The sequence below is a fragment of the Passer montanus genome, unplaced genomic scaffold, assembly GCF_014805655.1.
Source record: "Passer montanus isolate IOZ18808 unplaced genomic scaffold, ASM1480565v1 scaffold65, whole genome shotgun sequence".
Lineage (NCBI taxonomy): Eukaryota > Metazoa > Chordata > Aves > Passeriformes > Passeridae > Passer > Passer montanus.
The window spans coordinates 3,275,230-3,301,612 of NW_024371593.1; the positions used below are offsets into that span (position 1 = coordinate 3,275,230).

At 40.8% G+C, this 26,383-nt stretch overlaps 1 protein-coding gene across 5 annotated transcripts in view; it reads right to left on the reverse strand.

Moving 5' to 3' along the window:
* Window positions 1–26,383, reverse strand: part of LRRC56 (leucine rich repeat containing 56) — a 61,657-nt gene that overhangs the window by 8,488 nt on the left and 26,786 nt on the right. For all 5 annotated transcript variants that reach the window (XM_039728358.1, XM_039728357.1, XM_039728361.1 and 2 more), the window contains exons 5-9: window positions 25,053–25,113; window positions 8,017–8,113; window positions 7,421–7,618; window positions 3,235–3,412; window positions 973–1,176 (exon numbers count right to left, since the gene is read on the reverse strand). In XM_039728358.1, coding sequence (XP_039584292.1) covers window positions 973–1,176; window positions 3,235–3,412; window positions 7,421–7,618; window positions 8,017–8,113; window positions 25,053–25,113 — 738 coding nt within the window. The remainder of the gene's footprint in view (window positions 1–972; window positions 1,177–3,234; window positions 3,413–7,420; window positions 7,619–8,016; window positions 8,114–25,052; window positions 25,114–26,383) is intronic.

The window sequence follows — 26,383 nt, forward strand, 5'->3', positions numbered from 1 at the left end:
GATTATTTTTCAGCTGGATCTTGATCAAAATCAAGCCAACAAGAGATAAGGCAACAAAGGGTCAGAAGAAGCAGTGAACATTGGGTGAAACTGTCTCTATCAGTAGTGTTAGCTGCCTGAAAGTATGTGTAAAATTACGGTCTCATTCCCTGACAAGCTCTACTTGGTTTCCATGTACATTTCCAAATGTGCACTCAGGTGTTGACTCTGCATTGCTTTGTCTAATCCATCATCCTGGGTCCTACCCACAGGCAGGGAACTGAGGAGAGACTGGCATCTGAGAAAAGCAGCTCACAATGCCTGGAAACAAATGCCATCTTCCTATGTAATCTGCAGTCTGTGGGCTGGTGCAGTTACACTGTCACGGTGTTTCCAGGAGTCAGGGAAGGATGGGTGGTACTTCAAAGTGACTAGGGCAAGAAGGGCAGTGGTAGACCTGTGTTTTGGGCTAGCTTGTAGATCAGGAAGTGAAGTCAAGGAACGGCCTCCTCTTGCTGAGGGACCAACCTCTGGAAACCCAAACCCAAGTGTTCATTGCCAGCAGTGATGCTGTGGCAGTGTGAGACTGCAGGACACACAGTCCGAGCCCGTGATGCAGTGGGGAGTGAATGCACACCACCACACCTCTCTAGAGAACTACCTTGGACCACATTCCCGTGGCTGAACCTTGCCATGGCCTGATGTTATTTAAGCAGGACAGCTGGTATGGGCTGTGAAAAGGGACAGCAGCACATGGTGCATGGTGGGGGGATGAGGAGTGGGCAGCCCAGGTGACTCGCACCTTCTGCTGCAGGGAAAGAAAGGAAAGCCTACACTACAGCAGGTGAGTCTCGTGGAAGACAGCATATGCTAAACCTGATTAGCAGTGGCATGGGTGGGTGGTATTCAAAGCACCCTGGCTTTCATCAGTAATAACATTCAGAAGGAGGTGGAGGTGTGGGAAAGAACAGGATTAAAAAAAACATACATTACCATGTGTCAAATCACTGGAGTCATCTTTTGTGAACAGCTTATCAGGAAAAACAGTGGGATCTGGAAGAGGACAGCCACCGGCCAAGAGGCTGGCATCACTACAAATCCCTACATTAGCAGAACACTGTGCATTTCCAGGTCTGGAAGTTGTTGGGGGTTTTGGGCTGCATCCAGACTGCTTTGCTACTTCCCCAAGATACGGATCTAGAAGAGAGATTTCATTAGTGTAAGCACAGTTATGCAAGGCTTCAAACCACACCATCACTGTACCTTGCCAATATGGTGACTGCTGCTGCACACCTGGAGCTATAGAGGACAGAAAAATATGTAACTGCAGCTACAAGAAACATGCTGGAATGGGTCCAGCTGAAGGAAAGAGGTCTTCCAGTGCTGCACAGTGGTGGCAGAATCTGGGGATCCCCAACTAAACTGATATCCCTTCCCACCCTTCTGCTCCTGGGCACCAAAGACAAACTGCTGGGGTTATGGGTCAGGAACTGCTCTGTGCTCACCACCCACCCCTGGCTGCCCCACAGGGGAGCCTGGACAATCCAGGGCTCTGCTACTTTCCCTGCCTGCAAGTCCAGGATAACTGTAAGCTGCCTCTCATTTGCTGCCCACCTGCTCACAGGGGAACCATTCCAGACTTGCTGCAGGCACAGCCCAGGCCCCAGTCCTAAAATACATTGCTTAAATGCCCTGGAACAATGCAGATGGTGATGACACCTTACCAGAGCAACCAGTCAAACAGGGGAAACTATACCAGGAGTTACAGAAATCTGGGAATGGCAGTGATAGATTTGGCCAGTACTGCCTCAGAGACAGATAGCTCTCTACCACAGAAAGAAAGGTGAAAACTGCTTTTGTAATGCTACAGGACAGGAAGGGTTATACAAAAAGGCAGACAGTCCTGTTACCTGCCCAAATGCTGGCTGTCCTGGGAGCACAGCACAGCTCTAAGAGCAGCATATGCAGCCAGCAACCCATGGGAGAGAGAATTTCATTCCAGTGCCCAGATGAATAATGTGTTTTTTAAAGTGTTGAGGATCTCCAAAGTGAGGCATCAGCTCTGTGATAATATGGCCATTTCCTTAAGAGTTGAGTGTTAGGGACCTTTAATGTATCTTGGGCACAGCTGTTAATATGAACCCATGAAACACACTCCATGTGAAAAGTACCCAAATAAACATTGCTACTGGAAAGAAAAAAGTACTGGGATGTCTGAACCTGACCATATGATCTTACTGGTTTAGAGCTGCCAGCAAGAATATAAGTCTGGTTACACCAGGAAATTACATGAATTCACAATTTTGTGCTCTACTCCTACTGCTTCTGTCAGCAAACTTTGTTAACTAGTTTTCTGAACCTCAGGTGATGTTGCCAAAGCACAATCACTGAGGGATCAGATTTTAATGGATTTTTTTCCCTACCATGACTACTGTTACAACTAATGATTTGGACCCATAGGGATTCAATAAATGACAAATGTATGTACTTATTCCAAAACAAACTAAATTTTTAATGGAGTACAGTTGGCAGGCAAACCACAACTGGGGAGGGGGTTGGGAAGCAAACTGCATTGCCCACACTAATGGGAAGCAACATGAGCAGTTATAGGAAATACTTTGCAATATTTAATAGTATGTGATAAAGTGCATGTAGCATGACACGTAAAAGCATGGACATCTGAACTATTACCAAGGCTGCAGGCAAGGGGACAACAGATTTACTTTCAAACCATTTATTCTCTACTAATGAATGTAATGAACTTAATCTAATAACAAAGAAAGTGGAACAGATTTCTTACATGACCAATCTTCCTGGGATGTTGCTGCCACTGAAGGGTGGAAACCAGATTGCCTTTCCTATTATTAAACTGGAATAGGAAATCCTACCACATCCATGCTACATGGGATTGACTGTTACCATGGAAAGAGCTGTGAACAGTTGTTGTTGAAACATTCCTGTCCAAGCTTTGCTTCTTCCCATCATGCAGAACAAGCCCTAAGTACAGACTCCCAGCTACTGCTATATTTGCTTGATGCTCTAGAAGTTGTCTGCATTTTTGATCTTGATGCCCAGCTTAGGACAATTTCCATTTAAATCTGCACTCTTATCTGCTGAATTCCAGCTTTCTTACTTCCCAGGTGAAGAAAACAACATCCTTTGTCCCTTCACTAAAAGAGGTCACCTTGCTCTTCATCTTTCTTTTTTTACACATCATAACTTGAAAAATGAACCCCAACAGGAAGTCTGTCATACCCAATGATGAAATGTCTTTGGCTAAACCACCTTCCTTGATGGATTCCTTGATGATTAGAGAATCTTCATGCATCTTCTTGGAAGGAAGGAGAGTAGTCTGGCTTGCTGGTATTCCATCCAAATACTTCAGGTGGGGAATGAGTTTTTTTACTTCTGCTCTGTAATTATAGTCTGGGTCCTGGAGAAATTGAGAAAAGGGTCAGTTTATTCAACAGTCTGTGGACTTCCAGTAACACAATACTGTTCAGTCTCTATGACTGCCATACAATATGGTCCTCATATAATTTCTACTTGAATTGATCATAAAAATGTCCTGAGGACTGCAAAGACACAGCCTTCACCCAAAGGCTCCTTTGCTGTTTACCCACTGATGGCTTTGCCATTTGTCTTTGTTACATTATGTGTAATGTGCAAAAGCACAGAAGGCCACTGATGCTCACAGAAAGCCTGGGCTCCCTCAGCATTCAGCCAATCTGTCTCACTGCTTTTGAGATTCCCTGGTGTTTGCCTCAATACTCAGGTGATAGAAAGGCTTAAAAACATGTCATGAGTGTTGCTATACCTGCTGATGGAGAAAGAAAGAGAACTTCCATAGACTGTGTTTTTAGGCATACAGTAAAAAAAGTATAAGGCAAGAGTGCACTGATAGTGGCAGAATACAAATGGACAGCTACCCATCAATCAATCAATTGCTTCACCCAGGCAAATCTTATGCTTTTCAGGACATTGCATGAAATATTAGAAACCCTCTCAAAGCCAAGTCCTCATTCAATACAGAGTGGTCATAAACAGAAATCTTTCTGTGGGGCTTGGCTGCTTGGATGCTCCCTCTCTCTGCATGATGCAGCACTGACGTTGACAGAGGGAACTCACCAGATAAAATATGTTAGTTGGTGTTAAGAGGCAGACACTAATTTTCTCAAACAATGTCTTTAATCTTAATTTAGAAATCGAGTCAACCATTCTCAGCTACAGCCAATTGCCAGCCATGTCCTGTTGGAGAGAAGAATCATGTTACGCTCATGTTACATATACAGCTACAGAGGCTGCAGAATGTATCATCAAGTTGTTGCTCTTGGTTTAGATAACAGGGGAAGATGAGCTCATCTGAAAATCAAATTACAGGGAGCAAACAGGCCATCTGAAGAAAGAGCAGTAAATTTAGCTGGACCATTCTGTAGATTAAAAGTAAATAAATAGGGGAGCTTTTACAGACCTTTAGCAAGGGCCAGACTACAAGAAGGAGCTTGAGGAATTAGAGTTGGCCATCAAGGGCACACCAAAGTAAGCCCACATATACTCTTTTCTAAATGGCTTTTCTATACATGAAAAAATATGCAAATATCCATTGAAATCAAGAAAGCAACAAAGTCCATGGAGAAGTTCTCAGCAGTGAAGGGCAGGCCCCATTTTGTGACCACCTAAGAGCAAAGCATCTTCCCAACACAGAAGATGTGTTCCACCCAACACCGGGTGGGAGACTACAGCGAATTCACAGTCTGCCTCTGCTACAGCTCAGTGTGAAATACACCATTGTGCTGATTCCGGGAACAAATTTGCATCTGCAAGCACCAATGACCACTTTAAGTCCCCCCAGATATTCCTCTGTGGATACCTGGAACTGGGACTGTAGATAAGATAAATGGTACTATTGTCTGGGTGCTATCTCACGCTTAGCGGGAGGTTAACAAATCGGGGAAGAATGTATCACTGATACTGGAAACAAAAAAAAATGCAGAATTTACAGGCCACAAGGAAAGACAAATCAGCAGCTCTACTGAAAAGGAGGTTAACAAATTGGGGAAGACTGTATCACTGATACCGGAAACAAAAAAAAAAAGCAGAATTTACAGGCCACAAGGAAAGACAAATCAGCAGCTCTACTGAAATCAGTTCCCACTGGCTAAAAGGTAATTTTGACAGGGGAACATCATGATCATTGGCTCAAGAGAAAGACTAAGGATGTGGACCAATTAGCATTAGACAAAAGAGCCAATCATTTAACCAACAGCATAAGAGAACCACGTAGCCAATGAATGCTTAATTCCTTTGTTTGCCAAAAATTTGTAAAGAATGAAATGTTTTGAATGACGTTGGGACCCTACCACCAAGAAATCCAGGCTGAAGAATGATCAACAGGGATGCCACTGCATCCATGAGTGGTGACAGTATTCTTCTCTCTCCTCGGTTTTCTATTTATTTTTATTTCTCTACCTTGCATTTACTGTTAAATAAAACTGTATTACTGACTTTGGCATAAGTTTTGTACTGTAATTTGGGCAGAAGCATCTCTCTCTCTGATCAGACCTTAGCACTTGCTTGCACAGGAGCAGAGACAGCCATTCTGCATGGGGAAGAGCAGGAGGGCCCAGCACCACATACCACTGCTCTTTGTACTTCCATTACAGGGCAACATGCAGAGCACCCCAAGGACTCATTTCACCTGAACAAGCCAAGGGAAATCTGGCATTTCTCCATTACAAGTACACTTAATGACTGAAGATGCCAAATCCTCCAAAACTCCCACTTTCACTGAGCAGGAATGACAAGGGAGTAGAATCAGACCTTCTGTGCTGTTGGGATACACTGCAGCATTTCCATGGTAGGAAGCTATGATATGAAGTGTCAGTAGCTGTATTTATCTCCATGGGAGTAGAAAGAGTAAGCAGGCATGCCTTGTCCATCACAAGCAGGCAGTGCTTCCTTACTGCAGGAATATGTTTTTCCTCTCATGATTGCATATTCCATAAGGGAGAAATGTTCCAAAATGGAGAAATCATTTTGGTTACAAGCAGTTACAGTGTGATCCCTTAAGGATAATTCCACCAGTTTAAACTAGAAAGGAAAGTATATAATATTTTCTTTTGAATGCCAGAGAGGAAAAGTATGAAAGCTAAAGAGCTACCTTCCATGGCCCCTTTTACTGAACAATTACATCTGAAAAATGCTATTAACTAATTTATTTAAGAAGTGCCAAGATTTAAAATATATCTCTATTGCATGATTGAGTTTTAGTGTTAGCACCTGTTTTCAAGTCTAAGTCCAGGAAAAATATCAAACCCAACCTTTTAGGCAAATTAACAGCATCAGCATAACTTCTTTAAAATACACAGAAAAGCTATGGAATATGTCACAGTGGGATAACAGCATCAGCTCTGATTTTGGACCTGCATTATCAGCTGTTTATGGTGCCATTGGAAATTGCACCATCCTTATTGAGACCTGTGTTTTTCATAACTCTGTGTGTGTCCACAGACCTTCCAAAAGACCTGGATGGCAATATGTTGGTGTTTTAATATCCCAAGAATGCTCTTTATGAAGGAGGAGAAAGTCAAAGAGAGTAATACAGCTCTGAGGCTGTTCATGTAGAATTAGATCTCCCTTGCTTTGCTTGTTGGGTGCCCTGAAACCCAAATCAGATCACGTACTACTATGTTCTCATCTTTGTGACACAGAGGCTCTTTCATGCCTTCAACAAAATACCTCAGCAGAAACTATTTCATCATTTCAGTATGTAATAGGTGAATCACTCTATTTTGCATCTTCAGCTTTTTCTGAAGGTCTTTTTGGTCATTTGATTTTAAGCTTTCAGGGGAAAGGGTAACAAGCAGTTCCAACATTATAGCTTGTCCTAGTTACCTCAAGCACTATTTTTCTGAGGGCTTAACATCTGAGCATGGTGGCATTGGAGAACTTTCTTTTGGACTGGAGAGCCTCCAAAAGAAATGCAAAACCCTCAAAAACTGGTATCTCACCACAGAATCACTGAATGGCTGGGGTGGGAAATGACTTCTTAAGATCACCCAGTCCAGTCCCTCTGCTAAAGCAGGTTCACCTGGAGCAAGCTGCATAGGATCAAATCCAGATGGGTTTTGAGTATCTCCAGGGGAGGAGACTCCACAGTCTCTCTGGGACACCTGTTCCAGTGCTCATACTCCAAGAGAAGAAGCTTTTCCTCATATTGCTGGGAAACAGGCCTGAGTCTTTACTAGCAATCTTGTATTTCACTTGTGGCTTGGAGACCACAAAACCAACAGAAATTAAAGGTGGGAAATGAATCCCATGTCAGAATAAACATCACTGAGAATGATGCAATAGGAAGATGCAGAAACATTTCTTATTTCCAACTCACAGCTAAAAAGTACAGACAAAAAAATAACACAATATATGCAAACCAAGTCCTCACCTCTGCAGATTCTGCATTTGGCTTCAGGCAAATAAGGTTGCCCTCCACTGTCAGGTGGCTTAGCTTGCAACAAAGTCGCAGGTACTGCACCTGGTTGATGTCCTCAATATTGTTCCCTTCCAGGTCCAAAACCTCCAGGTGATCCAGCCAGGTCAGCTGGCTCAGGTCAGAGATGTTGTTATAAGCAATGTAGAGTTCCTCAACAGAAGTAAACAGAGTAAACATGTAAACCACGGGCTTGCACAAGTAACACTGAAGCTTTGCAAAATCTTTTCTGATACTTGAAATACTAAATGTCACAGGATGAAACTAGCAAGGTAGTGAACATTTTATAAAGCGTGGCTGCTGCAGCCTTAAGTAACAAGAGCTAATTTAGCCATATACTGCTTTAGGAGAATGCAGGATCAGACCTGAATGTTACACCTCATTTGAAAAACTTATATCTTAGCATCTTTTAAACTGACTCACGCAATTCAAGGCATCAAACCAAAGCCAGCCACAAAAGCAAGAGGTGAGGAGAATGAAGACTAAAAGTAGAGAATATCAACTGAAGATAGATCTGAGATTGTCATTTGGCAGGACACATCTATACTTACTTTTAGAGAACTGCAGGAAGAGATCCCATCTAAATCTGAGAGCCCACACCGAGCCATCCACAGGACACGGAGATGGGACAATGAGGTTCCAAGGTCCCTTATAAAAAACAATTCAAGCTCTATTTGAATGAGTGAAAAAATTCAAGACTTGCTTTCTTTTTTCCTAAGACTAGGAAACTGCTACTTCAAATCTTGCATTGTTTACAAGATACTCCATTAAAAATGTTCACTCTTGAAGGTGGGGAATAAAATGATACCCCTCTTTATTTATCCCACTGTCATCTTTGTTCTTGTATGACAACATGTCACCCCAGTCCTGTTGGATTAAGATTATTCCAAGAGCTACATCATAGTAATTCTGCCATAAATCACAGGCAATTGCTAAGAATTAAGCAGGGTTTTCTTACACTGGCATAATTGGCTGTACTCATATAACCCAAATTAACATATCTGAGCTGACTGCACGGTCAGCCTCACTCTGTCCCTCTTACAGAGTTATCTCTCTTCTGATTTTGCAGTTTAAAGGAATAACACTTTATTTGTTAAATAACATTTTTTTGAACCAGCAGAAAATGATAATCTTTTCCATCCTATTTTCCCACCCTCTGGGTGTAGCAAAATATCAATAAGGTATCATTTATGTGAACCTTAAACTTTCTGGTAATAACCCAGAAAATCACACACTGAGCTGCTTGAGTCCACACACATGTAATGTCCCACTGACATTACAGTGCTGCACAATACAAAGATAACACAAAAAGGGTGGCAAATCAAACTGGGGCCTTAATCATCTGCTATCTTTGGTAACAGTAAGTTGCATAAAGCCACTAGTCTAACATAAACAAAATATAACAATCCCAAACCAACCAAAGCTCAGAAATTTTTGACTGTAGCCAGATATCAGAGTATCTGAATAATAAAGAACGAAACAGTGGGTAATTAAATTCAAAGAGTTTATCAGAGGAGGTAGAGACTAGCATGGAGTTCACAGAAACACAGTAGTGGCTGAGTTTGAAGGAAGGTCATCTTGTCCAACATCCAAACTCAAGCCAGGCAAGTTTCTCAGGACCACATAAAAAGCTAAAATAGTTCTTAAATAGATATTATTGTACCTCAAAATTTTGGATTAGCTATCTCACAATATTCATTCTTATAATACAGACAGTAGTAAGTTTTCAACAGAAAATTGCAGCAGATAGAAGTCATGGGGGTCCTTGTAATCTTGAAATACCAAGGTAAGAATTGAACTCATGTCTTCTCTTTGTGGATGACAGGGAACAAGACCAGCTTTGCATTGCCCTCTGAGAGCCTCATGCAGCTCTGATACAGCTTTGCAGCAATCCCCTGTAGTCAAGCTGCCTGCTTCAGGGATGCTGGGCATCCAGCCAGACCCAGAGGTCAGGAAGGAGTGCTTTTATGAGGGGGATAGACACATTCTTATCTGTATTTTTTGTTGTTTCTCTACCATTTGAATATTTGGGAAGGGCCTTATCAGGAGAAAGGAGCCTGTGTAAGCCTGAATAAAGGATAAGTGCAAGGAAAAATATCCCCAGGTGTCTCTCTTCTGTGAGGGGCCAAATACAGGGTTGAACGGGAGTTTCTAGGTGAAATTGGGGTTTTTCACTCCTCTGCCTCCTAGGGACTGGTATGTCCATGGGCATCATTCAGACCTATCTTCATCCATCCTCTGCCACTGCAGGGGCTGCAGGCACTGGGTGTCTAATTACTCCTTCCCTGGATGCTGCCCATTTAAATAAGCTCACAATGGATACACCACACAATGTGTTTACGTAACATTTTACAGCTTTTGAGGTACAAACACTGCAGCTGACTCAATGGCCAGAACTAAGCAAAAAAGTAAAATCTCACTCATTGAACATCTCTTTCCATCTAAGGCTACTCTTCCCTTGAGGAGAAAATCCTCAACTGATATGAACCACAACACCTGCAGTGAATTTTGTGCATCTAGGAAGCTTGCCTCTAGTGACACAAGGATAAAGAAAGCCAAATTCATATCACCACATCCCTGGCCTTGCACGAGATCTTCCAGAGTCTATTTACATTGTGTGTATTTTCTAAATAAAACAAAAAACTGGTTCTAAGGCTTCCTTAAGGAACAGATGCCTCCCAAAGTAATATTTACTGAAAATTTATTATTAGATTTGTAAGCTGCATGCCTGTAATAAGAAAGAAATTAAATTAAATTACAAAAACAGAACCTACCATGAAGCAAGGCCAACACACCCTTAAACACAAATATGGCATTAGGAATAATGTGAAGGGATTGCATTGCTCATTTCATGACCCTCTTCAAGCATTGATTAGATTTTCAAATTTTGGGCTCATTTAGGTGCAGAATTTTCTCTTCTGTAAACTACTGAACAGAGATAAAGGGAAGTAGTCACTCATTTTTGTGTCATTGATACAGTATTTCTGATAGATGCTCTGTTTATTAGGCCAGCAAAACTGAAGACAATCCTAACCTGATTACTCTACATATGGTAGAGTAAGATATGGTGAATGGACTTTATTTCCATCTTTAATTTGTCTTGAATTTTTAACTGCAGGGTTTTTTCCACAGAAGGAGATTGCAGCAATACACTTGTTCCTAATGTTTCTCTGCCAATACAAAGAATGCCAAAGCAAAGCAGAGGATTAATTCCCAAGCAATTTTTACACAGGTCCCCAAGAACAAACAGTTATTCCCTCAAAGTTCTTGATCACTCCATGCATTTGTGGAAGCAGTTCCCTGCTCACACTCAGAAGTCTAGGACTTCCAGAGTTAAATCCTATTTCTCTTTGTTTGTCAGAGTTTTCTGTTCCAGAGCTGGCTGTGGTTAAACCCAGTGCACACACACAGGGTCAATCCCTACTTACACTGTGTGCTACTTCCTGCACACTCACGAGGAATTATCAGCTAACAAGTCCTTAAAGCATTCTCCTGCTGAGCACACCATCAGAAGACCCTAACTGAAATGGCTTCTAAAGCCTACTTACCTTACTCTTCACAATTTGTGCTACTAAGTTTAGCCTCAAATCCATTCCAGTTTCATTCATGGGTTGCAGCTCTGACTCTCCTACAGCTAACTGGCATGAGTCAGGGGTAGCACTTTCAAGGTTAATACCAATCAAAGTTGATGGGGATTTGTATTCCAGATGAACGAATTAGGTTGTACATCCTATGTCTTGGGTACTTGCAGAAGGCAGAACCACTGATGTTTGCAGTGCAACCCAGTGTCTGATAACAGGGTCTTGTTATTTTAAAAAATGCTTAAACAGACACTTCAGAATAGAAAAAAAATATGGAAGCTAATAGGAAGTGGTTTCTTACAAGGCTGAAATTGGCTGTCCCAAAGCTCATTTTTAACTCAAGAAACAAAATACTTAGAAAGCATGAATTTGTTGCACTGTTTGGTATGACCTGGCCCAGTTTTGCTGTCTTGTTTCAGGGAAGAGACTTAGCAGCCCAAGATATCTCTTCTCCTGCCCCTCACGAAGGGTACTCCAGCTCTTATGAAGAGCAAAGGACTGCCACCTCTCCTTCCCTGCTAATGTAGAGGCAGTGAGGAGAAGAGACTAAAGGAGTTTTTCCCCTTTGGGCTCTACTGCAGAACCAAATTCCTCTTGCTGACACTGGGGTCACGCTAGCTGCTAGAGGAGCCTAAAATTCTGGATCATGCAGTCACATTTTGGCCCTGCAGACCTTTACTCCTCATCTGTAATGAGTCATCCCCAGTCAGAGATGTTATCACAGCAAAGTACATCTGCAAACATTTTATTCAATAACTAACAAACTAATCTTTTGGAAGCTGCATGACTCATGCTGCACCATCAGAGAAAATTCCCTTGTTAATTACTATAGAGATAATTGCCCTTGAGAGCATGGCTGCTGTAAGGTGAAACAGCCCTGTAGCTCAAAGCAAGCTGCTCCTCACAACTGCACGCACCTGCATTTCTGAAAATTCTTCTGAAATATTTTGGCTGGTGAGATGAGAACTTAAGAGCTTGCAGGAGATGGGAGTGTCTCCTCTGGGACCAGCTCTAGAGCATCTGGCACATCCACCTTGGATGGGGTGAGAGCAAAGTGAGGAGTTGTTTGAGCACACATGACCACCATGGGTGTGCAAGTGTTCACAGCATGTTTTCATTTGTGTTAAGTGCAGAGGGTGAGATCAGCCCAAACTGGGGAGATACAACTATTGACTTTTATTGAAATGGCATTAATGGGAATCTGCACTCTGATGATGATTTACTAGGGTAGACTATTTCAATGTAATAATAACCTCTTAATAACAATTTATCAGGGTAGTAAGAGAGAAAATCCACTATAATTATACATGCAGTATAACAAAACACTCCTCCCAAAATAACCATTGACCAAGGTTCAAATTAATGAAACACATGTCAGAGAGGAGGATTCTCCTGTATTGGGCATGGTACACACGCCATGTAGAAAATTACAGCACCTGTTCCACAACCAGAAAGTAGAATTGAAAAGTTTGATGGCTGAAAGGAAAAAGATGAGACTGTACAAAGCTGGTGGCAGTTGGTCATAAGATGCAGCACAGGAGTGCTCCAGTGATGCGCAAACAACAAAGCGCTCATAGAAGGAAAGAGAAGACATAGAGGAAACATAGCTCCCATTAATACAATGAATAATCCCAGCCAGTGGAAAAGTGTCCTGTCCCAAGTGATGTGGCAGCTGGGAGCTTCATAGGAAAGGCAAAGAATTAATAACCAAAGTCATTACATATCCTGCTCACCCCTGCTATGATTCATTCAAGACAGCTTTGAGGCAGAGAGATGGAGCATGGGGTGGGGATGTATATATCATAACCTTTGATTGTGATAAACAGAGGACTACAGCCCCTGAAGCTGCCAAACCAGAGTCCTCCTGAGGAATTTCTCCACATGTGCTCCTACACACACGCTTGCCTGCAAAACACACACTGAATATCAGATCATGTTTTCAGTATCCCAAAGTGCCAAGAAATAACATAGACTCCCCTTTTAACCCCCAAATTTGCATTTGCAATTGATTTGAGGAAATAATATTAATAAACCAAAGGGTTTGAAGCCTGGGTTCCAATTATCTCAAAATAACTGCTGTAGGGATGGGAACTCATCAAACAGCCCAGTGCTTCTGTGAGGGTCTTGGCAACACCCTTCGCTCTTGTGCACAACCATTTAGTATTTTTCCCATGAAATCTGATGCTCCCATCTTGTCATCACTCCCCCAGGCTGGGGAGAGAGCAGAGGGGCAATGAACAGTTTGGCTCACAGCACCTAATAACAAGTTTGAGAAATAATGTGTTCTTCCATTAATCCAACATCCTTGTTCTTCAGGGACTGATTTGATCCAGCCAAATTTTTACTGGATGAATATCAGACCTAGAGAGCCAAATCCTGCTCTTGGTTTCACGACAATAAATCCTGAATTGCTCCACTGAGCTCAAGCTACCCAGTAAACACAACAGCAAAACCCTGAACACATTTGTCAGTTTGAACCCTGTTGTTTGTTCTTGAAGTCAGTTTTGAATCTTTTACCGAGAAATAAAGCACTAAATCCATGGAACTTGCAAGAAGTATCTCAAAGCACACCTGTATCTGTAGAATAAATCTTCAGAAGCAATACATCTAAAATAGCCATTGATGCAGATTTTATTTATTTTAAAGATGGCTCTGAAAGTGAATGCACTGGTAAATAGAGAAATTTAGATTGTAAGAGAGTGACCAAACTACAGTCTTACAAAATGAAGGAATAAAAGAATCCCATCTCTGATCTACAGAAATCAAATGGAATTTATCAAGCCGCACTGTGATAACATCTACATGGTCAATGTCAGCACACAATGGTTTGGTTGTACAGATAATTCTGACTTCTGAAACAAAAACTTTTAAAGCCTGAATGTTATTTAAATCAGTAACACATGGTCTAATAGGAAGCTTACATAAAAGTTTCATTGTGTTCACAAATAGCTGTATTTAAAATTGTAAAACTGATTGTATGCATGTGTTCCTTGTATTTGATCAAATCCACGACATGGCCCCCAACTCTGCAAGCAGTGCAGAGACCACGTCCTTATTGTCCCTGCAGTGTCCTTTCACAGCTGAACAAATGTCATGTGAATGTGGTGACCTGCCTTGCTTTGCAGTAGTGCAGTCTTTGCACTCACTCTTCCAAATTCAAGCAGCAACATGCTGAGAACTGTTGGCTTGGTTCTCCTCTGTCCCACATCTAACACCTCCATGACACACAGGCTGCCTTCAGCACCTTATGCTCCTTTGTGCCAGAGTGAACCACGGCCCAAGGTGCAAGATAACAAGGGTCATGTCTCATCTTTTGCAGCCAGAGGGCCACTTTTAGGCTGAAATACCATGGAAATGCAGTACTTAATAATCTGGTCTCATTCTGCCTTCTGAACAGTGCAAATTTTCAACAGAGGGAGTCCCAAATCCTGTTGAGACATGTTGTTGGAGACTTCAAAAAATAAGCAAAAAGCGAGTTTGCTAGGTAATTCTTAAATACATCAGAGGAAGGCTAACTTGTTTTAGGCTGAACAGAAAGCATGCATTTACCAAATGTCTTCTTAAATAAAAATTGTGTCTGTGAAATTCTGTTTTCATAACTCCCTTTTACATGCAAATGAAGAATTTCTGAATGAACAAAAAGTTATTGTTGCTAAAGGCCTTTGCAGTAGCATGTCTCTGTTGTCCCAAATTTTTGAGGCAACCTTACTATGAATAAGAAGCTGTTTTCAAAATGGGCTGCAGTGCTAATGCCCCTGGCAGTATTTCTCCCCACAAACAAATTTCACTATTTTATTCTAGGGTTGTGGGGGTTTCTTTTGTTTGGTGGTTGCTTGTATGTTAAGTTCCAAGTTTGGAAGTGGTCAAAGATCTCGCATATTGCTATTTTTAGCTGTGGATCTCTGCTGAGCACTTCATTGAGAGAAAAATATGTGTCTGGGAGGAAATGCAACTGCCTGGTGCTGCACCAGGGGTAAATAGATCAGGGAGTCACACTTCATCCAGCCTGTGACTCTGCCTTTTCATCTTTGTTGTGCCAAAGGGAGAGACACCTACCACAGCTTTTGTGGGCCTACTAAGAAAAATTGCAATTATCAAGGAGCACGTGCTTTTGGCCAGCACTTTCACTGAAGCAAAAGCCTGAAAACAAGGACATGAAACTACCTGGCTACAGCAGCCAAAACGACAAACTATCCAAGGCAGTTTGGCTGTTTTCCAGGACAGGAGCCCACGAGCACTCTGATGGTCCTGATAAGAGTACTTGAGCTCTGCCATGGACACATCTGTGGCCGTGCTTCAACCAGAGACACTGCACAGAAATCCTTGTTGCTCTAACACCAGTGCCCACCACCCCTGCCTCCCCTTCCACCGCTGCCAGGCAAGGATGGCATCTGGGTACAGGAGATGACAACAGATGAAAAACCCAAACCCAATGAGATACATCTCTGGGCCGTTCCTGATTTATAACTTTTTCACTTGTCATTGTTGCTTCTCATTGCCTCATTGAAACCACTGCAGCAATTGCAATATCACATCAAGCGCTATATTACTTGCAAGAACTTTCTTTTCCATGTCAGATTATATCTCATTTAAACAAAAAGTGCTTTGTGAGACCAACAGGAGAGAGACATTTAGAAGTGGGAGTGCTGATAGATACACTTCTGTAGCTCATCATACTTGTGCCTAAGGTAACAGAGATGCTTACTTCTGTTAAAGTTAATGCACATGAAATGTAGCTTTAATTTCAAGTGCTCTCATTTTTAGTTGCTGTCAAAAAAAACCTAGAGCAGAATAATAGGCTTGATCAATGCTGATGGACTCAGGAACAGCAATTCCTTAACACACAAATATACAGCATATGTGGGAAGGATAATGTAATTTTGTCTTAATTTTCTTTTCATCATTAAAACTGCTTGTCAGCTTAGTTTCTGCTGTAGCATTCTCACAATGAAAGAACAGTTGTTTTAACTCAGCTCCCACAATCTGAAAGGAATGGAGATTGCCAAAGTCTGGTCCTGTTGAACAAGACTTGTCCTTGACTACATTTTTTCTACCCTACTTCAGCTCCCACCCTTGGCATAAAGCTGCACCCCAGAGAAACTGCAGAGACCCAACACACTGTGGCTGCCTCCCAATGGGTGCACTACATCTTCCACAAGACCAAGTGGATTTGCAAATAGGAATAAGTTGAGACACACAGTAAATAAAACTCTCACACCCACAGATCCACTGCCCCTCAGTTTAACCCCAGAGCTACTGACAGTTCCTATAGCTTTGGCAATTGCTCATTCTCACTGTTGAAAGCTTACATATAAAAAAATAAAGGATAATGAAACTGTGGTTACAGAATGAGTTACTTACATTGAACAATTGAATCCCACAGTGCTTTGAAATTTCCTGCATAAATGATTTTCAGTCTCCCACATGTTGTGTGCCTGTTTCACAGTATGTCCCAGGTCTGAGCTTTGGCAGAGTAAGACAGACATATTCCAACTTTGCTTTAATATAGATCTCATCCTTCAAAACCAACACTTAAAACTTCTAATGCTTCAGGGTAAGCAGAAGGAAAAATCTGTAAAATATTCAAATCTGACAGATTGAGTGGTGTTAAGACACATATGACCAAAAAAAGGAGAGAAAAAAAAGAAAAAGTCCCTGAAACATCTTTTTCTGTGTATCAGAAAAACTGGAGTTCTAGGTTAATTGACCACACACAACTACAGAACTGGATCAGCTTGGAGTAGCTATTCAATTTTTGTCATGGTAATGACTATAGAGATTCCACTGTAAAAAATACTTGACATATTACAGAAGTGGGTTAATATGAAAACCTAGAGAGAAAATATAATTTAAAGTGATTCAGTCTGAATAGACAATGGTGGAAATGCAGGTTCTTGAGATCCTTTAGATCAGGCACATTTGTATGACACCAAGGATTTCCTTTTGGGGCTGATGGCCATTTCTTCTTTGTAACTTTTCCTTTCTTTCTTTTTTTATCTGTGTATACATCTAATGAGAAAAAAAAAGAAGCTTGCAAGAAACAGATACAGGTACAACTTGGACCTGGGAATGGCAATTGATTTCCTCCAAATTTCTTTCCTCTCTAAGCCTCTAATGTTCACTACACATCTTGACAGACTTGTCACCATGTGTCCCAAATCAAGACTTCTTCCTTAAAAAACAGCTTCAAAGTGAGATTTTCTCTGCTTGTACTGGCCTCCAGATGTTCTTCTCAACGAGCGAACAAGATGCAGAAGAGAAGCTTGGGGGACCTCAAAGCCCATCACAGGATCACTGAGACAGACAGAGCCGTACAGATTTCCATGCCGAGGGTGCTACTGCAAGGCAGAGCCTCAGCACTTCCTTCACAGCACACCAGCAGACATCCCAAATCTGGTGCAGGTGTGTTAATCGGATGTAGATCATCTTGACCTTGCTCTTGAGGCAACTGTAGCTGCAACACTAAGCAGAGTAAACCAAACCTCTCTAAATTCTTGCCTATGGTGAGATGAAACAGTAGAAAGGGGAGTGGTAGGATTGTGAGGCCGATGAAGTTCAAACCAGAGGATGCCACAAATGGTCTTTCAAACACATAATCTTTCATAGAACTTCTGTTACCAAAAGTGTGGGTGGCAGGTTTCATTATCAGACCTTTGTGTTCAGGCTCTTACCCCCACAAGAAGAACACACAGTGCAGCTTATGGCAAAGGGTGAAGAATGTGCATGCATTACACCTGCTGATGAAACCACAACTTCACCTCCTAAAACACAACTGCATTTCAGTATTTATTTCTTGCAGCTATTGATCCAGCCATGGATGCATCTGGGAGATCTGATGCATGCTTTAAAGATCTCATGATAGAAGGATAAAATTCTGCCACACAGCAAATGAGGAACATAGCTAGAGAAAAAGAAGTGTGAATGTATTTTAGGGGAAAAATAGCAACAAGGCCCTTTGTGTGCAGCAATGTGTCTGTAGAAAATAAGAACAACTAAATCAACTCCTCTGTGGAGAATATTCTATAGAAATTAAATAATTACACTGATTGTACACTGAAACTCTATTTATTCATTTTTATTCCTCTCATTTGGCAGTTACAACTGACAAATACAACCATTAGCATAATTTTCCCTCCAACCTGATTCCTTCCTTTTTTAAAATCAGCATTTATCTTGCATTCCAAGAAAGTATTTTCCCACTGAACGTAATTACTTTCAATTAAAAAAAAAAAATCAAACAAGTTGCGGAGAAGCAATTCCCTTGTAGGAGAGAATCAAAACAACCTACAAACCCATTAAACTGGTGCTGATTATTTTCTTATTTCCACAAAGTCTTTCCACAAAGACAATCTTTTCACAGCTGGATTCTGTTCAGGAAGGAGGCACCCAGCTTAAGCTGTTTTTGTGTTATTGTGCCACAATTAAATTCCTCTAAGGATCCAAACATCTGGGACTCTGCTGTGGGAAACCCAGGGTTGAACCAGTAGGGAAATCCTGTCTGACTGTGCGAGTGTGGGGTGTGCAGGGAGCCAAGAAGGGCACCCCTGGAGTCACTGGAGCTGCTCACTCTGAAGGGACCTCAATGCCAGCAGTGAAAATTTCGGGTGGTGTGAGTGTTTCTGCCAGAGTGGCTGCTGGATGGTCAGACAGGAAAGCTTCCTTAACAGTTCCACTGGCAATGGGCTAATTACTGTTGCTCCCCAGCCCTCTTCTTTGGTGTTTCTCACACCATGATTTTTACAATTTTTTTCTCATCACTGGATAAAATTAATATTTAGGTGTAAATTTTCATATGTGAACCCTGACACTGACAACTGAAACAGAGCAGCTGCAAACTGCCTAATAGCCAGGCACATAAGTACTTATTTGCTGGCAGAAATCTGCTAGTTACTACTGACAGTTTTATTTATCATATCCATCCAGAGCATATAAGCAAGAGCATGATACCATTAGGCAAAGCCTTATACACAACTCAATCAGAAGACTGTCTGCCCAGGATAAAATAAGCAAGTGAGATGGAAAATACAGCTAACCCAGGATGCTGTAGAAACAACAGCTAAGCCAGGAGCTGAGCTGTACTTCTTTTTAAGACCTGGTTCAGCTTGATAGGTGCAAGGCATGAGAAAACATCCTGAAAACAAGGCCACGTTTTACCAAATAAACTCAGAGTGGAGTGCCTATTCAGATGGTGGGCAAAGAAGGAGCACAATTATGTAATGGGCTTGTCTTACCTTGCAGGAGTTCACTGGCAGCCTTCCTGCACACATTAGCTATTACTTATTTACTTTGCTTTCTCACTAGCCATGTTCACGATGCACAAAGTGTTGCTGTGGTCTGTGGTGATCCTGTGATGGTTTTTATGCCCTGCATTGTATGGCAGTCACAAAATAGAAACATGATAGAGGTGTCCTGGGGGAAGAAACCTGCTGCCATGGAACTGCTCAGATGACAATGGGAGCAGATCCTCTCTGTTCTGTGAGGAGAGAGATGCGCTGCACCCTCCTCACCAACTCTGCCACAGCCAGGAGACTCAAACAAGGGCAGGTCCTGCCTCGTCATCCCCTTCCTTACAGGGACACCCCATACCTGGCAGTCTGACACAGAAGGCAGGGGATTTCAGCTGGGGAAGGCTTCAGGAAATGGGGTGCTGATGCTGAGAACCATGGAAAGACACTGCAAGGCCACAGACTTGCTCTGGTGTCCTCTGTGCTTGCTGCAGAATGGAGCCTGAGCTCCATCTGTGCATTTGTACAGAAAAAGTTCAGCTTCCCTTGCTGGGGAATCAGCCTCTCAGATTCCCTGATATCTAAGGTCACAAAGACACATTTTCTTCTTTGGGCACCTGAGCTGGTGAAATTAAACCAGAGGTCTACCCAGGACAGATAAGTGGCCAATGCCATCAGATTTCCCTAGGGCTAAAGGCAGACAGGCTGATTGTGCCTTTCTGAAAATAATCCACTCAACTAAAGGATGCTGTATTTCTGTCCCAAAATCATTACTTTTTATCAATAATAAGAATATCCTTAAAACCATCAATGCTAAATGAAACTTGAGGTCACAGCAATTTTGCCCAGGTTTGTAATACTCCCAGGGATCTGCAGGCACTAATACAGAAAAGACTCATTAATACAGAGATTAAGATTCAATTTAAATGCCTTCCTAGCTCCTGGAAAGCACTTGAAGTCTTCAAAGAACATGTTCTTAAGATAGACTTCATCACAATTTTAACTGCTGAAGGACTTTCAGTCCAGCTACACAAAAGAATTAACAGGAACACTTCCCACAGAAACTAGCCTGAATGTGAAAGTAAATGCTTTTCCCATCCTGAAATATGAATACGAAAGTAAACAGTGATGCTCTGGGTGCTGAAACAAGGATATGAAGGGATTCACCCCAGCCAAATCAGAGCAGTGGCTCTCTGACTGCATGGGTAAGAACAACCTAGAGCAAGAGCACCCTGATTCCCTGCTAGACACAGCAAGAAACTGCTGTAACACAAATACATCATTTATTGGCAAACATTTGCACCTGTAATGCAAACTGAACTGATTTTAATGATTTTTTTTTAATGTAAATTCAACTATCCAGAAGATAGATGGTGCCTAGACATACTATCAACAGTACATCAAATTTTGGGGTGATCAGTGTCATGTCTCAGTCTTATACAGTGTAATGTAACTTGACCCAGATCCAGCAAAGCAATTGGAACAATGTTTAATTTTCAGCTTGTGAGCAATGCCACTGAAAGCAAACTTCTTGTGGCTTTAAAAACAGAAGATATTTCATTTCCTTAAACTCTTTCTTGGGTAAAAAGGAGGTTTATTGCTAAGTTAAAATACCTAAAGATCCTGACTGAAGTCTAAAAAAATACTTTTAAACATGACTTTAGAGCCCTAACCCTGAATTAAGAAAGAATTAGTTTGGCTCTGGTTTCTTAAAGTCATAAAATGATCAGCAAAATCTTTACTCAAATCACTTGGCTCATATTTACAGTTATGTTTTTCATAGCCAAGAGGGCTCAAAACATTTCAAAATGTGAATACAGAGACTCCTGTGTTGCTAGTCTTGTCTCTGGGAGCTGGTGTTAAAAAAACAAACCAACAACCTAAGGCTCATAAAAGCATAAGAATTGTTGCTTTTGAATGTACTCTGCACCTTGTTCATTTGAATCTCCTGAGGATTTTACTGACTGAAAGAGACCAGGATTACTTCTCTCTTGTTCTGGGAGATGCTTCTGCAGTAGTGCAAGGCCAGTTAGAGAACAGCAGCAGTGAAATGTTAACTCAATCTGGATGAAGAAAATCTGCTTTCCTTTCCCTATATCCTCCATACTCACTTTTGTCCCCTCACTTTGCAGTCTCTGCATTTCATCTCACTTAAAACATGACAGCCTCTCTCTGTCAGAAGCAGTTCCTCGAGAAGCCCTGAGAGGAGATCACTCTCCTGCTGGCTACAATGTGTGGTGCTGAACGGGAGGAAATGAACTTCAGCTGCTGAAACAGCTTCTTCTGGAAACTTATGGGAATCAGGTCCTAAGATTCCCCTGCCTGATTTAAAAGCCCTTTCATAAAGATACCTATCTAAACATTTTTAAACAGATATTTGCATTCATCCCTGAATTGAGAATAAAAGCAATCTGATTAAAAAAATACATAGGCTACATGCCAAAGCAGAAGCAGTAATTCATTGGCCTTGGAATATAGTTCTTTTACTGGAAGTATTTAAAAAATGAACACCATGGCCATCACAAAAAAAAACCAAAAAACCCCCAACCAAACAAAAAAATCCAAACCCAAACCAACAAACAAAAACCAGAACCAAAACAAAAACCCAAAACCAACCAAACAAAAAGCCAAACAAAAGGCAATCAAACAAACAAAACCCCCCCAAAAAACCCCCAAATCAGCATATTTTAGCAGGCACTCTTCAGAATAGGCTTGACTTTTCATCCTCAATTATCATTCATAAATCTTTAATTTCTCAGTTGCTAGCAAATGTGTGAAGGTCACCAAACAAGGACAAAATGAAGTTATTGAGATGTACAAAATTAACAACAATATTAACTATTTTCTTTTCACAGTACCCTGGATTTTCCAGAGATGCTCCCTTTAGCAAAGGGCCAGTAGAAAACCAAAACCCAGAAACAGCCAAGAAAGAAATTTCCTTTCAACTGTCGAGATCGATTATCTGCAAATAAACTTGGATATATTTTCCCTTTGGATTAAATTAAATAGTTGATAATGGTATCCTTTCAAAGTTTCAAGTATTCAAAGGTCATGCAAGCTTTAGGAGGATTGGGGATGGACCATGAATTTACAAGTAAGGTAGCTCAAACACATACCACATCAAAGGAGTCACAACTTCTTGAGGGACTACCAGGAGAAGCCAATATCCAAACTTGCTGACCTAGCAAGCCTTGCACTCCCATAGAAAACTGTAATACAAGAACACCTTGATTCCTCACGGCCAGAACATGACTCCTTTGATTTCCATTGAACAGTGCATGGCAACACACACCTCAGCACCCTCACAACTCAAGTTCCTATGTGAGGTTGACAAGAATAAATGCCTTAAAAAAAATCAGTAACTAAAGTCAGTATGATAAATCTTCATTTTGACATCTACCAAACCAATTTTTCTTCCATTTTCAAAATGAAAAAAAAGAAAAAAGTTTTAGTTTCATTTCATCCCAAAATAATTAGGCAATCCTACTCTGCAAGACAAGACAAAGCAAAAATAAAGTGACAAAGCACAGTCTCCCATCTTATTACCCACTCATGCATGCACACTGACAGCCTTTTCTTCATAATGATTCACCAGAATATGCTTTTATAACATAAAATAGAATGAAAATAATGTCTGCTTTTAGCATCCCAAGTATATACAAAACACCCTCTATTTTTTTTCTGCTTTTCTGTCTCTGCCTTATAAAAAGTAAGTTTTATTTACTTATTTTCAGTAAATAAAACCAATCTTCCAGTTGGATCTTACAAGACATTTCCTGCTATCTGCTGCCCACTTTCAAATTACAACCACAATGATTCTGACCTTATGGCTGGCAAAATCTGTGGGAATTACTTTCAGTAAGAAGGAAGAACAATTTTTTCTGTCATCCTCAATAGCCCCATTTGCAAGGTTTAGTTGAATAAAACAAAATAATCACTTTTTGGACAGAATTCAAATATCAAGAAGATTAATTCAGAAATAAGATTCTGAATTTTGGAGTAAATGGCAGCAGCCTCTGGAATGGGAGCAGCTATGTTACAATAGGCATAGCAGGCATCACCACTGCTGTGGCAGCAATGCTGCTGTAATGGGCATTAAATTGACATGATGCAGACATCGAAAAATGAAGTTCAAGGACAAGGCTGGGCTTGCATGGGATGTGCCCTTAAATGATTTGTGCTCATCAATGACAGATTGTCAAAGAAGGGAATTAATAAAGCAAAGCTACTGCTGTAACTATACAGAGTGAGATAATCTCTGGGAGAGCCAACAAAAATCTTCTTCCTCCTTTACCTATTCCCTGACATTTGCATTTAACTGCCGCACAGAAGGAACAGCTCCTGGGCTGGAGTGCCTGGGAATCATCACAGTATTACACTTGATATCCAAGCTCAAACATATTTACATTAGAGTAGATCAAACCAAAACTCAACTTGAGACCAAGCATTCCCTGCATCAAGGTCCACAAAGGGTGTCAGGTCAAAGAAAACGGTTTGCTAAAACTTTTCATGACAGAAATTAGTCTCAGAATACAGGTGCAAAATCCTGCTAAAACCATGAATCAAGCAGTTTAGTTTTCCTGAACAGCATTCTTATATTCAGTACTAACAGCTGATCAAAAGGTTTTCTGTTGACACATTTTAAGAGAATATGGAGTTTTGATCAAACTAAAACCCACTTTTTATATTTTTCTTTTTAATAGAATATCTCTTAATATTGTAAAAATTTAAATTTTTTCACCCACTTCTTACTCCTCCATTACAATAATGGAGCAATTTCATGCTTATAAAAATTGTTGGTTGCTATTAAAATAATTGCAGCAATGTAGAATCACCACTTTTACATGTCATGGATTAGAAGGCAAGAAAAACAAAATTTAGACTGCAGATACTTCATGTCATCACCAGAACAAGGATAAGTAAAATCAAAGTGTAGCAACTGAAGTTCATTAGATATTTTAGAGAGACCAAGAAGGAGTTATTGCCATTTCTTATGTCAGCACCTGTTCTCTTAAAAATAATTGGCAAACCCACTACTTTTTATCCCATGAGTTTAGTAGATAACCATACAAAGCCAGAGAACAGTCCTATTTAAAACAGAGCCTTTTACACAGCCTTTTTCTGATATGAACTGTGATTTATACTTTATATTAATTAGCAAGGGTCATACAGATATCAGCACAGGAGAGAGAAGACAGCTCTGCTCCTCATTGTGATGGTTTTCACTTCTACCTTTCCAACCAACCAACTCCCCCCAGCTGTCTGGGAGAAAATGTGATGTTTTCCTGCAGCTCAGCCAGCCAGGGATATGCAGGCTTCACAGCAGCTCTCATAAACCTGATTGCATTGACTTCAGTAAAGCCAAAGTGATTTTCATCAGCTGAGGAACTGGTCTGACCTGTACAGAACAGGCTACTGTGCACAGTAAAAGCCCAAAGGCTGAAACACTGAAATCCAAGCACCTAGACAGAGATAAGAGGGGAACTTTCAGCTCCTTTCAAATGTGCAACAAATTTCCACGGACTTCAGCACAGCAGGAACTTCCCTGGCGGAAAACGAGGGCTAATTCATTGGCACCATTTCAGCTACACTGATTTATTCCAGATCAGGCCCCATCCTTAAATTTCTGTGGTAGTGGAGCATATATTCATAACCTAATCTATTATCACAGAATGGAGAAATGGAAGGAATGAAAGCAGCACAAATGAAGATTTTATCACTTAAATAAAAATGAGAGCTGTTGTTCTTTATATTTATTTCACAGAATCATTCATTTCTTACCTCACAGATACAAGCAAGCTATTGTTCAACTTCAGTTCTCTCAGATTAGGCAGATGCACACCTGTGAGAACAGAATAAAGAATCAGTTTGCTGATCTGGGATTAGAGTAAAGGAAAATTACGATAATTACAAGTTGAAGCATCTAATTTTAAAAGTATTTCTTAGCTGTTTCTGGCAGGCCTGTGCTGGACTTCTAAGAAAATCAGTGAGATTATTTCACTCAAAAACTATTTAATCCTTTGCATTTTTGAAACATATATGTATTGTCTGCACGACTACCCAATTACAATTTTTGAACCCCTCATTGGAAATTCTGATATGACACCTTGCCGGACAGACAAGAAACTGGCTTCATGTGTGACTGTTTTCTTTGGTCTGATTCCCCATCCTGACTGACTTTTAACTGAGTGATACTCTGCAGAGCTAAGGGATACTTTAGAGTATAGAATTCCATGACCTATTTAATGGCAAGTAGTGATGGACTTACTGGATACATAGCCAAGAAACACTTCTTCAAAATATAACTTTGAATCAAACAGCAAACACATAATGATCCACAGTCACAACATCATCTTTTATAGTTCACAGTTCCCCCAAATGTTACATTTTACAAAGCATTGCTTTCTTATTTTAATTTTCTGGATACAATTGTTTACCATTGTTTACCATTGAATTGTGCAAGTTTCATACCTATAAAACCCTCAGTATTCCGTTGTTATTACTTTAACTAATGTGCTTTTTTTTTTGTATCCCTGAGAGACATTTGCCTTTTTGATTCACTCTAAAGGTATCTCTGAACCAAAATCATACACCAAATCCCTCCAAGCTACAGAATAATTTAGACATAAGCACCATTTCTTATGGACAGTAGCAAATGTTTACCCATTCCCACCAGCAGCATTTACTCAAGGCTGGTGAGCATCTCCCAGCATAACATGCAACCATGTAGAAGTAATACCAACTTTAGACAAACCGGATCATTGCTGAAACATTAAAATGTGTTCTCAGCAAATATTTTTATGAGTTCTCTGAGTAACCACTGTCTGGCAAGGGTGATTTACCAATGATCAGAAGGACACCAGTTGAGTGCTTTGCAAAGGATAAAAAAAGAAGAAAGGGGAGTGGGATCTCAAAAGCAAACAAAGGAGGTCATGCTGTTCATTCCCCAAAGAGAACAAGAGCATTTATGTCAAAAACACTTTAATAAATCATGTTTTAATAGAAGCATTATCCACATCTCATGTTATTTTGGAGTGATCATAATGCACATATTGATCTTCATGCTGTACTGCAAGTATTTAAGTTCATGTCTTTGCAAAGCACTTTTGAAA